This window comes from Strongylocentrotus purpuratus, unplaced genomic scaffold, assembly GCF_000002235.5.
Source record: "Strongylocentrotus purpuratus isolate Spur 01 unplaced genomic scaffold, Spur_5.0 spur5_contig_866, whole genome shotgun sequence".
In the NCBI taxonomy this organism is placed as follows: Eukaryota; Metazoa; Echinodermata; class Echinoidea; order Camarodonta; family Strongylocentrotidae; genus Strongylocentrotus; species Strongylocentrotus purpuratus.
The window spans coordinates 3,247,739-3,264,829 of NW_022145575.1; the positions used below are offsets into that span (position 1 = coordinate 3,247,739).

At 38.6% G+C, this 17,091-nt stretch overlaps 1 protein-coding gene across 1 annotated transcript in view; it reads right to left on the reverse strand.

Annotated features, from left to right (window-relative positions):
* Window positions 1-17,091, reverse strand: part of LOC585246 (reversion-inducing cysteine-rich protein with Kazal motifs) — a gene marked incomplete at its 5' end in the record, with an annotated part of 54,838 nt that overhangs the window by 7,451 nt on the left and 30,296 nt on the right. The window contains 12 exon segments of the mRNA XM_030974707.1: window positions 268-360; window positions 847-1,051; window positions 2,589-2,774; window positions 3,236-3,528; window positions 3,990-4,202; window positions 4,515-4,575; window positions 4,901-5,003; window positions 5,789-5,907; window positions 6,471-6,635; window positions 7,669-7,860; window positions 11,709-11,742; window positions 12,953-13,000. Coding sequence (XP_030830567.1) covers window positions 268-360; window positions 847-1,051; window positions 2,589-2,774; window positions 3,236-3,528; window positions 3,990-4,202; window positions 4,515-4,575; window positions 4,901-5,003; window positions 5,789-5,907; window positions 6,471-6,635; window positions 7,669-7,860; window positions 11,709-11,742; window positions 12,953-13,000 — 1,712 coding nt within the window.

Below are 17,091 nucleotides of genomic sequence, written 5' to 3' on the forward strand. Positions count from 1 at the left end.
GTTAAAGATGGGAGTTGTTGCTACCTTGTTTGGCGTTCAACAATAAGAGATAGAGCAACGTCGATCTGGCGCTGCTCAGTGGCTGCCGGGCTCACGATCAATTGGGCAAAAAGAATTTCCGTTTCGGTTTAATAAAATTTGGAGTGGACTATTAGGCTATTATTATTATTATGTTTATTATTATTATTATAGCATTGACAGAATTCAGTAGTCGACGGGTTAAGAATAATGTGAGGCACTGGAGGTCATTATGAGAAGAATTCTTACCTGTAACCTAGGTTACACGGATTTGATTGACAGGGTGAATTCAATGCACACGTTCCTATTTCAAGCTGCTCATCGTTGAAGTTCCCAACGCATCTGAAATAAGAAAGAGACACAACACGATAAGTCTTAGTTTTAACCCTATAAAGGCTGGATTATTTTGGTGGTCTCTGAGACAGGGAGGGGTAGATTCTGCCCCCTCCCCCCTCCCATATGAACTTGGTTAAAGATGACAAAAGATTAAGTAACTTTACATAGAGAGAGAAAGCATCATGGCTCATGAGTAATGAATAAATGAAATAAAATGATTTATATCTTGAATAGCTCTGAAATTATAGCTAAATAACTAGTCATGTATTCATGTGTTTACAATTGAGATATCTTATAGCAGACTCTCAACGGAGCTCAAGTCTGCCCCTCCCTCCAAAAAAATGAATAACAATATTCAACAACTGATCCTCTTTTTTGATTTAATATTTCAAAGTTTGTTTTCATTGTCCTATTATCCTTTATCGTATCTTTCAATCATTCTTCATTTTGAAAGATATCAAAGAACTAAAAACCTGCTTCAATAACACTCACTTGGCGATGCAAGCACTAGGGTACGTCTTGCCATTTTTGGCGCAGACTGGAACAAACTGATCGGTGCAGTCGCAGGGCAGGCCGGTATAACGCCTCCTCTCTTCAGAGGTCATCTCGGAGGTCAAGCACTGTCGTTTGGAGCAGATCTCATTGCCGCCGAAACACACACACAGATTGCAGTCAATGTGGAAGTGACTGGCGTGTTCTGTAAAAAAGAGGATACGGATGATACAGATTGGAATTAAGGTTAGGAGTCAGGGTGGTATCCTGTTAAGAAAAGGGGAGGGGAAGTCTGCACACTTTTGTTATTGTTTACACGAACAAGTGTATCATTAAACCCACTCTACATTATTTCCTTTTGTAACTAGATGGAACTTCGACTGCGCGCAGTCGAAAATGATGCCTCCGTCATAGAGCAATTTTACAAACCAAAACAGAAGAAATTTTTCAAATTCAAGTTCAATTGTAATCCATTAACAGGTTTTCAGAATATTGTGATTACAAGCTATTTTTGCATACATAATGAGCCCATGACCTTTGACCTTATGAACCAAGAATCTACTCAGTTCATTGGCTCTGCAAGAAACATACATGACCTAAGTTGGCAGGAATCCATCAATCGGTTCTTGAGATAACGCGATCACGAGCTGTTTTTGCATACATAATGTGCCCTGTGATCTTTGAACTTTGACCTTGTGACCCCTACATCTAATCAGTTCATCGGCTCTGCAAGTAACATACATGACCTAAGTTTGGCAGCAATCCATCAATCGGTTCTTCAGATAACGCGATCACAAGCTCGTTTTGCATACATAATGAGCCCTGTGGCCTTTGACCTTTGACCTCGTGACCTCAAAATCTAATCAGTTTTTTGGCTTTGCAAGTAACATACATGACCTAAGTTTGGCAGCAATCCATCAATCGGTTCTTCAGATAATGCGATCACGAGCTCGTTTTGCATACATAATGAGCCCTGTGACATTTGACCTTTGACCTCGTGACCCCAAAATCTAATCAGTTCATCGGCTCTACAAGATACATACATGACCAAAGTTTGGCAGGAATCCATCAACCAGTTCTTCAGATAACGCGATCACGAGCTCGTTTTGCATACATAATGAGCCCTGTGACCTTTGACCTTTGACCTCGTAACCCCAAAATCTAATCAGTTCATCGGCTCTACAAGATACATACATGACCAAAGTTTGGCAGGAATCCATCAACCAGTTCTTCAGATAACGCGATCACGAGAACGGGACGTACGTACGTACAGACGTACGTACGTACGTACGTACGGACGTACGGACGGACGGACAACCCGAAAACATAATGCCTCCGGCTACTTCGTAACGGAGGCATAAAAATACTGGAAATGAAGTATTTACTGCACCTCACTTCTATCACCTAGTCACATTTTGGAACCATTAAATGGTATTGATAATGGATAGTGATTTTGCTAGTTTTTTTTATAGAACACGTTTCACTCAATTGAAACCAAGGGTAAATGAATTCCAGGCGATAAACACATTTTTTGTTCCCTAGTTTTTTGATAGAGAGGTTATTTCACTCAATTCAAACCGAGGGTAAATGAATTTCAGTCGAGAAACACATTTTTTTTGTTTTAGACAAGTTTTTGATAGAAAGGTTATTTCACTCAATTTAAACGAAGGGTTAATGAATTTCCATCGAGAAGCACATATTTTGGTTGAATTTCCTGTTAAGAAACTTGTCTCACACAGTACCTTTCATCTGGCCGCTGATGAGGCACATCTCGCTGCGTTCGCACTGCAGAGGTTGGCAGTGTTCAAGCTGGCCGGTGGGTCCACACACGCACGACTGGTAGCAGTCTAGATTCTCCCCCGAGTCTGGGAGACGCACGTAGCTACCGATGGGAACGAGGAAGGAGGATGCCTCTCCAAGACGACAACCTGCAGGACAGTCAAGAAGGGGAATAGTTAAAGGAGTCATTAGCAAATACATGTGCATGATCAGTAAAAGTCACTAGAGGTACATGTAGTCGTAAATTGAGGGTGTAATCACACTATAGATATCATTGCTAATGAGATTTGCTTAGCAGCGTGCAATGTAAGTTATTTACCAAAGTTATTGTTATTTTGTATATTTTGTGAGGATCATTTTTAATACATAATTTATATGCTTTTCATGATCCTACCACTTAAGATATCTCATTATATTTGTATTGTTTTTATCTTGACATGAAAATAAATGAATGCATGAATGAATGTTGGAGCAAGCACATACTTTTCACTTATTTCTTGGCCAACCCTGTTTGTCACCTCCCTTTCATTGTGAAAGGGACTCCCCCTCCCCCCACTTCTCCCCCTCCATCCTGCCCCCCCACCCCTTTTCTCTTTTCCTTGCTACCCACCTCTGTTGCATGTATGATGTTGGCAAACCTCCCGATGGCCACACATCTTCCTATTCACCGAGCACACCCCATTCGCCACCTCCGTATCGTTATTACAGGGGTCCGACTGGCAGGGCGTGGTGATGTCCAGGTAAGAGGCGTGGTGCTGGCTGGGGTCCAGGAAGGGGTTCAGGGACACACAGGGGGCGTTGTCATCAAACGGGGACAAGATGTTGCATAATCCCACCGGGTCAACGCCCTTAGCCAAGCGGGTGTGGTCAATGCACTTGCTGAGTATGTGGATGCAGTCAGATCTGTGCAAGATTTTAAAAGAAAACGGTTGATGATTGATTATGTAATATGAGCAAAACACTGCATTACAGTAAGTTTTATACAAATAATACACAGACAGTCTAAACACCCTCGGTTATCGCCTAGGTTGTGTCAGACTGTTCCAAAGGTACCTTGTGTGGGTAATTCTTACTTATGCCCGAACAAAATAATGTGTAGTATTTGTTTTATAAGATTATGTTTTATTTGTTTCATAAACTGATGTTTTATAACATGATTTTACTAATGACCGGTCATAGCATTTGATGATGACCAGTCATTATCAAAATTACGTGTTAGACAAAATAAATGCCTGGTCACGTGTAGGCCCTCAACCAATCATTTAATTAGGATCCACGTCATCATCTTATAAGATCAAATATAAAGCGTCTGATAATTTACATTTGACATCAAAGAAAAAATTGTAAAAGAGGCTTCAACTTACTTGCAGATCATATTGGTGTGGGTTTTACGATGACACGGCTTGACCTGCAGCGTGCATGCTATGGTCTTCCACATGTCGGACTCACACTCTGCAATGTTGAGCACGGGAATGTTCATGAATGGCATTCGAATCAGGCCCTCGCTCCAAAGCTGCATGTCGTAGGCAGCGCCCTCATCGGAGCGGATTGAACAGCTCCGGAAAAGATCTGTAGGTCTGTTGGAGAGATAATACAAAGAAAAATTATGTCAAAGGTGGGGCAAGGGTGGGTGTCACATTAATACAAAGATTAACATGAATTGTGTATCCTATAGGGAGATGAGATTCAGTTTTTTTATGTACAGTAGGTCATATTTTGCTGAAACCAGACTTGGTGGAAATACCAATAATGGGTGCACAAGTCTCGCACAAAGCAAACCTGTAGTCCCATTATGAAAAAACTCTAGTCTCTCAGAGATTCTTTGGTTGAGAGATTCAATTTATCTCTTGTGAATGTTTCAAAATACATTTTAGCATCATTATACTGACCTGTTATTGAAGTGTGCACAATAATCCAGTCCACTGCACCCGGCCTTGCATGGTTCTTCAACTGTTAAATAAAGAAGGAATGAAACAAACAAACAAACATAATTAGATTTGAACAGAAGTGCGTTGTTGTTGGTGGTGTCGTTGTTGCAATTATAGTTCATGTCGTATATGTTGCTTATCGACAAGGGAAGGAAAGCCTGTTTCCATAAAGAGTGTCTTCGTTATCTACTAAATGAAGTTTTTTTTTAAGGGAAGTATATACATGTACATATGCTGACATGTATATAATTCAATACCCCGCTTGATAATCTGTTCATTCTAACCCCCTATAAGTTATAATGGAACCTTCCTCCATGCATAGTGATTAATGGAAGTGTAGAACATACCATCTGCTAAACAGGTAAGAAGTGCTTCCTCAGCTGGCTGATATCGGCAATGCTCGTCAAACTCATTCCACGTGTCCCTGTTGGACAATGATGGGGTGTAGAGCTGAATGGGAAAAAAGGGTAAAATGTTTGTAAAGACAATTTTTTTTTGCATGACTTAAGTGATTACAATTCTTTCTACGCTTCTTCAGAATACATCATTATCAGCAACAAAATAACCTTTATTACATTCCTCCTCTTTATCAGCATTGTAAGAGTCACAATATTATCCTCCTGCTTATAACCATTACATTACCATTACCCTTGTGTCCAACACCACTACTGTCATGATACCCACAATGAAGACCAACACAACTATCACCACAACCCCCACAACCAACATCATCAACACCTTTATTATCCCTCTCCTCATCTTCATTATCATTAACATCATAATTATTATCCATCATCATCATCATCATCATCATCATCACCATCATCACTATCATCACCATCATCACCATCATCATCATCATCAACATCATCACTATCATCACCATCATCACCATCATCATCATCATCAACATCATCATCATCATCATCATCATCATCATATCACCATCATCACCATCATCATCATCATCACCATCACCATCACCATCATCACCATCATCATCATCATCATCAACATCATCATCATCATCACCATCATCATCATCATCATCATCATCATCACCATCACCATCACCATCATCACTATCATCACCATCATCACCATCATCATCATCATCATCATCATCACCATCATTATCATCATCATCATCATCAGCATCATCATCATCATCATCAGCATCATCATCAACATCAGCATCATCCTCCTCATCATTTCAAGATACCTATCTTGCTTACCTTGACACAGATATCCCTGCATCGTGAGCTGATAGCCCTCAGACAGCACTGAAGATTGGCCCCATCTAGAGCACCAGGGTTGGTGGGGCCTATTTCAGGATGACTGATCTCGTTGCCAGCTGATGGACAGCGAAGAAAACAGACCAAAAAATGTTATCTACAGAGATGATCAACTTTACAAATTCTAACAGCTTTCTTTCCCATGTACATCTATCCCGCTTGCATTGCTTGGATTGGGCGTTCTTTTCCTTCTTGCTCTGTACTCTTATCTCTTTATGAGATCAAGGTGAAAAGCTTTGGTATGTTTAAATCAAAGTTTGTTAACACTATCATCATGAACATGAAACCAATTTCAGCTTTAATTGCAAATCTTTCATTAATGTTAAGCTATTTTCTTTCCTCTGGAAAGAATTGAATGAACAAGTACAAGAGAAAAGGAAGATGAAAAATGTTGAAAATTAAGATATGAAGGAGGGACAATAAATCGGCCAATTATTCATCAAAAATTTAAAGCCCTTAGAAACATGGGTGGAGAGGAGCAATGTAGATAAAATGCCTTGCTCAAGGACATATAAGTGCTGTGCTGGGGCTTGAACCACCGACTTTGGCATTCCCAGTCAAGTGGTTCAACCACTCGACCACAACGCCTTCCACTACTTGAATTAGCAACAACATACTGTACCTGATACAAGAAGAAAACACCTCCACATTGCATCGTTGGGCACAGGTTGATCGCATCCCTCTTCCAAGGCATTCATTATAGCGCCCTCTGATGTCAGGTTTGTTAATGTCCGACGACAGACCTCCCGGCATCTAGGTCTCGTGGAACGCTCACAACAGTGTAAACCTGAGAGGGAGGAAGAAAGTTTGGATGAAACTTACTTGTATAAAGTAGGATGAGAACATGAAAAGTGTGCACTATATAATGTAAGTAATGTTGTGGTACTATATAAACAACACCAATAGTTCATTGATGTGCGTAAAGAGGCTGTGATCAGCGGAGGAATACCAGAATAAAGCACTTTCAAGATGGCCTCTGATACAGAAACATTGTCTCCAATGATCTTTTATTTATCTGTCCATCTGATTATTCAACATGGTGGCAGTGGTGGGATTTGGGATCATGATTGAATCAAATGACCGGAGAATGAAACATGGTTACTATTAAAGACCATTTATTAATATACAAAACATAAATAGTCATACTGTTGTCTAAATAGTATTAGTAATATGATATCATCATCATCATCATCCTCATCCTCATCATCACCATCATCACTATCATCATCATCATCATCATCACTACTATCATCATCATCAATATCACCACCATCATGAGTATCACGACCACCATCACCATCATCATCATCATGGTGACCTCCCGACATCTCGGTCAGGAGGTCTGTCATCAGACATTAACATCATCATTATCATCTTTGCCATCCTCCTCTCCTCTTCCTCCTTTTTAACCAGTTAAAGTGACTATGCCTCAGATTCTTAAACAAAATCTTGGATTTAGCCCATGCTGCAATCATAATTATAAACCTTCAGGTAAGTCAGAATCTTTTGACTTTTACAAGCCTGTCTGATTATCAAGATATTTATGATTGGAAATCAAAGTTTCATATTTCATTTTCCTAATTCCTAACGGTTTTTATAACACTACAGTCTATTGGGGAAAATGAGTATGGTAAAAACGGTCACTCAAAGATTTTTACTCTGGGGGGCACTTCATGATCATTTTGAAACTCAATTTTTTTTAGGGCTTCAATATTACACCATATCACAGACACTAATAACACGTAGCGCCATGCATATCAGATTTATCACTGTTAAACGATGCCTTTAAAAAACCACCCACGTAAAGATCCTTCACTTACTATCTCTGGGGTTATGTCTTGGGGCCATGATGTTGGTATAATTATAAACACATTGCTTGATGCGCTCATCGGAACAGTAGATCTCTATGTCCAGCCCCATGTTATCCGTCGGGAGGGGCGAGTCAAAGACGTCCTCGCATTTATTCCGACACTGGGTACCTTCGTGAGCCAAGCTGCAGCAAGATTCACGCCCTAAATGAATATAAAAAGAAAAATTAAAAGTTAAAAAGTTGGTTAAACATCATATTACACTTTTGATTAAATTCTTGAATTCATCTCTCTACTATATTTCGGAAAGCAATAAAAAAAAAAATTTTAAAGACAAAAAGGTTGCTATCTGGGTATACTGTCTGTTTGGAGACAGAAGGGCATTAACGCATATCATTTTACACAGGGTTAGTGCTTTTCTGGCTCCGAAGTGATGATGTGTTATATGGCCATGTGCCCTGCAGAAAGGCCTTAGGCAAACTATTAAGATTTTCTCTGCTAACACCCATTAGATAGATAGACAGAGAGATAGATAGAGAAATATAGATAGATAGACAGATAGATAGACAGACAGACAGATATATAGATAAATTTATAGATATATAGATAGGTATATATGTGTTAGGTAGATAGATAGATTGGTCAATAGCTTGATAGATAGATAGATAGATAGATAGACAGATAGATAGACCGACAGACAGATAGATATAGATAGATAGATAGATAGACCGACAGACAGATAGATATAGATAGATAGATAGATAGATAGACAGATAGATAGACAGACAGACAGACAGATAGATAGACCGACAGACAGATAGATATAGATAGATAGACGGACAAATATATATATATCGATAGATAGACAGACAGATAGATAGACAGATAGATCATATTGTGTGCAGAGAAGCATAACCCATAAACTCTTAATTATAGTTAACAGCCTTTTATTTCTCTAAAACAATATGATCTAAAATCTTGTGCTAGATGTACATTGTTAGCACTCTTCTGGTTCTCAGCAGATAATCTCAAACACATTGATCTATATCCCTCAAGTATAATATTTTGGGCAACAACCAGATATAATACAAGTAACAGTATAGCAGGTTAATATTGTAATTGAGCTTTTTTGCTGTATTATTAGTATTGTTTCAGGTAAAGTGTATGTGCAATCAAATTACATGAAGGCAATGTCCATTCCCACACAACCTGCATATTCTAAGTAAGCCTGCGAAGTCAATTATTCTACGGCCTTGAAAAATCATTCAACATTTCATTTCAGTCGCAATTAAGCTGATTGGTGAGAAATAACAAACTCCAAAGTTCAAGTACATCGGAGCTCACCATAAAACAAACATAAAAAGCAATAGGTGGGAATGAGTTGAGAGCACTTGTCCAGATGTTTGATAATATACCATGTTCATAAACTAAAGCCATTTATTAATTCCATGAGGCCAACTTTGTAAAAAAAAGAAAAGAAAAAAAAGAAGAAGTATTGCGAATGGAAAAGCAAGTTATTCGTAATGGGTTTTCCTGATATCCATGTATCTCAATTCGCCTTGAATTATATTTAAGGCTTGAATAAAAGACTGATGAATAAAGGTATATGGTGTTGAGTGAGAAAATATGTAGGCCAACTTTTATATCACTCTGAATTGTATAGGGCTACTTCAAAACTCAAACTCAATTGCTGATTTGATTAAGGGCAGAAACTATTAGAGATACAGATATTAACCCTCACATTCCCAAGCTTTAACCCCATTGACTTTATACATGTACTTCTACACATCTTCATGTCTGTGGTAGTGAGAGGATTAACATGAAGGTTTAATCAACCAACCAATATGAAGAATGTTATGAATTTTAGACACTCAAGAAAAATGAATACGTATAGAAAAAATACCACAGATCAGCGTAATTTATCTATCTTATCACATCATATCTTACCCGTTCATGTAAATTAAATACATTGAAATAAAAAAATTTACATTTCAATTTCAGTTTGTATTTATATCATTTCCAACAGAAGGATAAACAAAGGTATTACAGATATTATTACAGAAAGTATGAGAAAATGTATGTACATATTCATTTTTTATCTTGATAAATATACAGACTCACTGTACACATATATAAATTATTAAAATAAATTATTACAAAAAATTCTTAATTTCTGGGGACATTGTCACCTTTGAACTCTAAATTGAATTCATCACCATTCCCATACACGCACTACCAAACACCCAAACCCAAAATGAGAGCCCGGGATCGAACAACCCACCCACATCCCACGATGATGATCGCCCCGCTTCCAAAATTTATGCCGCGTCACTCAATGCGATGTCGTTCACACCTAATCATGGATTGAGATTGTTTTCCAAGCCAGCTTGAGCTAAATGTATTTATACCCGGTCTTTCCCTCACTTTTTCCCCTCACACGATCCTTCCTATTCTCTTTTTGCCATTATTTCTCTTGCTTTTACCTCACGCTGTCCTTTCAATTTTATCTTTTCTTTGTTCAGTATCATTTCTGTCCAGTTTTATCCCTACCAGTATTTTGTAATTCACATTTATCTCATGAAGTTTGCTATTGCCTTGTAAGTTCATCAAATTGATCTAGAATTGCACTTTTTTAAAATCAATTCAAACTAGATAAAGAATTAATATTATTCAAAGCTGTAGGGTCTTACTCAACTTATTTTTCCTGCAATGATCATCTGATACAAGCAAATGACTACATTGTTCTTGTTTATACAGTGGCATTAATGTCTTAATACTTGTAATGTTTAGTGTCTTCATTCTGAACTGGGAGAGGAGAGAATAGCAATGAGAGCATTCCCCCATTTTCCAAAAAAAAGAAACACAGAAGAAGCTTAACTGCAACACAAAATGTTTCTGTAATGCACTGCTTTAATCCCTCCCCATTTTAACCAAAATACAATATATATGTTATCATTGAAGGCAGGGGCAGATTTCAAAGGGGGGGGGGTGTCACAACCAGCCTGTGCCCCTTAAAAACAATACAATATTCCTTCAGTATACAAGTACATTCCACCTTTTCTCTTTTATTGCTTGTTTTTCAGAACTACACCTATCCCTTTTACACAATACTGAATCTGCCTGTTATCAAGCACATAACATGCAATCACACCCCAACCCCGTCCCACAGACACAAGTTATTTGAATTCCTCATTCGGCACATTCGATTATAAAAAGACAAAGAAAAAACAACAACTGCCACACTTGGTTGGTGTTTTTTCTTTACGTTCTGTCTATCACCGTACCAATGAGTCTGGCAGGCAAAAAATTCACGGATTACTGCAAACGGTGATAGAGGTGGCACATATCCTAACGTCTCTCTTCAAGCGCAGAGGAAGAGGAGTTTCTTTTTTTCATCATTTTTTCTGATTAGTTCACAGTTTCGCTTGCAATGTTTTGACGGGCGCTCTCTATCCCTCTCCCCTCTTTCATCGTTTATGTTTTTCTCTTCTCCTCTTTTTTATTTTCTCTCTCTTTCTCCTTACTTTCTTACTTTCTCACACTCTTTAACCTCTTTCTCCCAATTCATCTCTCTGTCTTTTATTCTTTCAATTTTCCCCTCACTCTTTCTTGTTTTACTTAATCATTTCTTTCCTCACTCCCTTCCTTTTCTCTATATCCATCCATCTTTCTTCACCTCTCTTTATAACTATCTCTCTCTCTTGCCCCCCCGCCCCTCCCCCTCCCCCTCCCCCTCTCTTTCTCTCCCTCTCTCTCTCTCTATCCCTCTCTCTCTCTATCCCTCTCTCTCTCTATTTCTCCCCCTCCTTTCTCTCAATCCCCTTCTACCATTTCCTCTTCTTACCTCTGTCTATGATTGCAGTGTCTCTCTATTTCAATCAACATCCTCCTTGTTCTATCCCTTTCTCACAACACCTACAACCCATTTTGTCTTTCATTTCTTCCCTCCATCTTGCTGTCCTCCGTTCCCCCTATCCTTCCTTCTAAACATTACTGCGAAACCCCTATACTCTGGGGAGGAAATGGCTACAAAAATTGAGTGGATAACTTACTTTCATATCTGTCCAAACAGCCAAACAGATCTCCCTGTGGATCAATAGAGACAGAAAAAACAAACTTGTGTATGAATTCAAACACTATTTCTGCGTAAGCAATTTTCTGATGTCCAGACATGATTCAATTAACAGTCTATAAAAAAAGAAATGTCAAAACTTTGCATGTAATACCTCAGTCACACTGCCAAACCGACTCCACATGGAATACAAACCAACCAATTATTTTCCATTTGAGGTTATGTAATTTTTCTTGTTTGGTATATTGCTGGTCTGGTGTTGGTCTGTTTGGTATGACTGGGATATTAATGAATTTAAAAAAAACATTGCTACCCCCAACAATTACTCTTATGCATGCTTATTATTGAAAATATACAAAAAGACAAAGCATGGTATGTTTCTCTCAATCATTTTGACAAAAGAATTTTTCAAATGCATTTCTCTTGTTTCTCTTGATTAAAAAACAGTGTTCAACTTTATTGGATTATACATTAACCAAAACATTTAGATTTTCAAGAAGAAAGAATACTCTTTCTTGGTCCAAAACTATTAGATGTAATATCTGATTGTGTGCAGGTAGATGTAATTTCAATAGTGCTGTAACATCAAGTTTACATTGATTTCCATTTAACTGAAAATGGGAAATGGTTTTTGCACCCCACAGGCTGTTATTGGTCAGTAAAACAATTCATTACAGTACTAAAAATCACCTATACCACTGTAAACATTAAGATAGGTGTGCACATGTTTCCCTATAACATAATTTAACTGCTTTAATAATGCAAAGTGGAAGAGGGAAGGTTTAGGGGGGGGGGGGGTCGTGATATAACCTGATCTACATTAGATGTTAACTCATTAAGCTCCAAACCTCACATCTTCATCATAACTGTGTCAAGGATACCATATCCACCCTCCTCTAAATAAAATTTTGCATGCACAAACTATAGGTAAATTTTGTGTAATTTGTAGAAATTTCTTCCTGCTGTGAAATAAATGAAACATAACACTGATTTTGTTCGTTTGGTTCAAACTTGGTGCAGGCACGAGTCTCTTGTCAAGAAAACAGTTGTTACCAATTTAGTTTGACTTACAAATATTTCAACTCTGATAATAAATGGATACAATATCCAAACTGAAGAAAAGCCAAATGGTCCTACTACAACACTATAAATGTTACAAATACTTGATGTTTGATTACATCCACAGTTTTAGGACAAAACAGGAAGAAGAAAAAATGGATTTACCTCTTCAGAATGGGTACATGCTGCTGCTACCTCAGAGAAAGAATGTGCCTGTAGAAAGAAAATAAGAAGGAAAAAAAACACCTAAATGTTTAAAACATGGAGATGAGGTCAACAAAACACAAAAAGGGATAAAAAGTAAGACAGAACGATCGATCGATTATTGACTACTCAGAAAAGAGAGAGAGAGAGAGAAAAAGAGAGAGAGAGAGACAGAGAGAGAGAGAGAGATTGATAGAAATGGAAGTAGAACAGGATGAAATCTGAAGTCAGAGAAATATCAAACAGGAGGGGAAAAATTAAGAAAAATTTAAAAGAGAACACATCAGAAGTGAAAGAAATTCAGGACAATTTTGATATTTCTAAATCTTGATTGTTGAACACCATTTTTTCCCATTGACATATCCGCAAGTGTGAATACCATCACACTGGTCCATTTATTTCTCCTTTATTCTCATCAGTGCACATTGCAATGGTTAAAACAGACTGGAGTAAATCACTTTATTCAATCAAAGATATTATGATTACGAGCCAAACACCCAAAGTGCTGACTGATACGCTACCAATGATGGTTTCTGTCTCAACCATGGCTATCCACCAACGTGCTTGATAATGGCTCTTTTTAAAGGCAGGATTAACTTTTTTGTCTTGGTATTAGACAATACCATAGATAAGGTTTGAAAAACAAATAATGATCAGTAAGAGTGACCCCAAACTTTTAACAAGTATTTCTTAGAGATACCATGACTCCTTGTTCCTTTTACGTATATCAAACGGCCCCTCCCCCCCCCCCCCCCCAGCAACATCAACAGCAACAACAAAAGGAAAGGAAGGAAAAACTATTGCCATAACGGGCTCTGGGGGAAAAGAGCTATCCTCAAAGTTTAAATCCATTGATGATCACTTTACATATATATTCCATTGAAAAATTTTGAAAAAATATGCAAATTGCACATACCAAAACTGCAAATCTACAATAATTTGCCTTGTGAAGTCCATAAAGTCACAACTTGCCAGGCTTATGTTTCACAAGGTTATATAAAACATATTTTGAGAGTCAGAGGTGTGTTAAACTCAACTTAAAAGTATAAGTTAACAAACGATACTCTCACTATTACATATTCAACACTGTGCTATAACATGGACTTCATGGAATGCCTTCACTATACTTTCACTTTAACTCATCTGTTTTGTAGATGCTCTTCACAATCGGTGAGAGTAAAGGGACGGGATAGAATGATGTATTTAACACTGCTTCGTCGCAAAGGAACGCTCTATCTTGATCGCGTCTGGAATTTTGCGGGAAGGAGGGGAGAGGGACGGAATAATGAATTGCCCTTCCGTTTCGTTTAGAGAGGTCTACCCGTCGTCTGGCGTTATAATACGGAGAGATGGTCGTATGAATGGCCGCTTGTCACATGTCACGGTGTATTTGATCTTACATTCTGCTCAGGACACAATGAAATGCAATCAGGGAGCCCAAGACATCGGCCCCATGCATTTTCTTGATGGGGTTATACTTGTTGGGTTTGCCCGCTCCTAGACTCGTCTAGGACGTAGCACGTGTTGCTAATGCCTTCTGTATCCGGTCGTGTGAAACAATTAGGACCTACAGGTATTTCACCCAAATATAATATAATGCAAATAATGCTTATTCTATTCCTATTTCCTCTTTTTGTCATAGTGCCTATAAACAGGAGCAAGAACAGTCAGTTTCACTTTTCTAACTTTCTATGGTTACAAGGGACCTATGGCATTCAATTTTACTCAAGGGAGGAGGTTATGGAGAATCTATAACTTTACGCATCACATTATTGCATTCTGGCTTGGTATTGAACCCGGAACCTAATAGCTTGGAGTCCACTACCCCAACCACTGAACCATCCTGGATCAACCCCCCCCCCCCTCCCCTGATGAACTTCAAATCTCACAAAACACCAATGAGATAAGGAGGACTTCTAGCTTGGTATCAAAGGGGGTATGGATTACATCATGATAGTGACAAAGTAACAACATTGAAATCATATCACAAGGGGACACCTTTTAAATACACGGATAGGATTTCACACAACAAAGGCAACCACACTGCCCCACCAAGCCTATAGCATATGAATGGGGGAGGGACTCAATGGGGACACACGTTGCCTCACACCAATTTGTCAAACCGCATTTGCAGGTAATTGGCATCCAGTGGTTTTACCAACTGGGATAATTCAGACCCGCTGATGATCTACCACATTTGGCAGGATTATTTTTAGGTTCGGGGTTGAAGTTGGAGTTTCTGCGGCACGTTCGAAAATCGTTTTCCCTTTTTTAAACCATTCAGTCATCTTGTGCTCTGAAAAAAGCAGTTCCTTGCCTTGACCACATACCCAAATTTCACACACTGTATGCGGCCCAATGACGCATGAGATTAAGAGAAATTGGGACAGTTTTATAGAGAGATTATAGGGTGCATTTACTAACTTTTAATGCTTTTAGCAGCAACAATGGAATAAAAATACCTTTTGAGTTCTTTTAAATGGCAAAGCCAGTGTTCAATGCACTTTTGTACTTGCAATACTAGATTTCATGACATAAATCTTTTGAAAATTTCCTCCTTCCCTTCTTTTCAATTTGTCCCCAAACCTAACCTACCAGTTTCTTCCCCCCCCCCCCTCTCCCATCTCAGTATTTTGTTTCAATTTTTGCCTACATCTTTATCCACCTCTCTACCACTCTGTCTTCCCCTCTTCTATCTTCAGTTCTTCCTTCTCTCTTTCCCTTTGTTCCTTCCCATTGTTCCTTCCCATGTCTTTGTTCTCTATCTTTCTACCAATCATTTTTTTTTACACCTACGTGTATCTCTAGTAAGATCACAGAGCACAAGAGAGGAAGATGAAGATGGCACGACAAAACCAACCGACCGACCAACTCCCACTTTTCTCCCTAGATCTCACGTTCATATGACCTTGAAACCCATTTCACATTCACCAAAACTAATGGGATAATGCACCTTTCACAAGGAAGTGTATATGAAAAGATATCAAGAGGATGGTAACCCCCCCCCCCCCTGCCCTTCCTGGAATATTCTTGATCATTATCAGCATAATTAATTAACACCTATCTATCCAATACCTAATCTCCTTTTCTCCCAAGACAAAATGGATTTAACTTTTCTAACATCATCAGGATCTGAGCATTAATATGGAAACAGTCAAAGCTGGTTTAAAGTCTCGGTCACAAATATCATTACGAACGGCTACGAACGGCTACGAACGCCGTACGAACGATTTTCATACCATTGAAATTCGGGAAGACCATAGAAAAACAGGGATATCCGTACAAACGCATCGTTCGTACGAACCTTTGTGATCGTAGCTTAATAAACTGGAAGTCAAATGATGTTTTCTGTATACATAGTCATATAACACTTTTAAGCAATGAGAAGAAAAAATACTACAGAAAGGCAAAATCAACTAAAATATTATGCTGATTGTGAACACAAACAGAGACGAGGGTCCTACCCAAGCCTTCCTCTGCAATACAATAACACTTTTATTGTGTAGTGTGAACAAGACCAAAGAGGATGGCGTTACATGTCCTTTTCCCCCCTTGGATCCATCTACCATCCAACGCCCGCCGAGATAGATGAACACAGGAAAGGGGTATCGCTTTCCAAGATCAAAGGAGAATCAAGGTCAACGTACACCCCTAAGAGAATTTATCATTCAATATTCAATATTCTGGAGGCCTTTTTGGTGTAAAACTGATCTAAAAGAAGATGGTAGAAGGGGGGTATTCAATAACAGGAGGAGGAGGATTGGATGACTTTTAAGCAAATATGACCATGGGGGCGTTCACACTTCTACTGTATTGACATGGAATTTCCTTGTCTGTTGTAACTGTGCATAAATCCATAATCAATAGTCAATAATTAGTCGAACAACTTACTTTCATCATACTCATAGTTTGGTACGTACCGACAGAAATTGAAATTGAAGAATGATATTGATAAACTCAAATCAAATTGCACTGAAGAAGAAAGACGAATCAGGGGGTACAAATGAGAAAGAGAGAGGGAGAAAGGGAGAAAGGGATGGAGGGAGGGAGAGAGGGATGGAGGGAGAGAGAGAGGGAGGGAGGGATGGAGGGAGGAATGG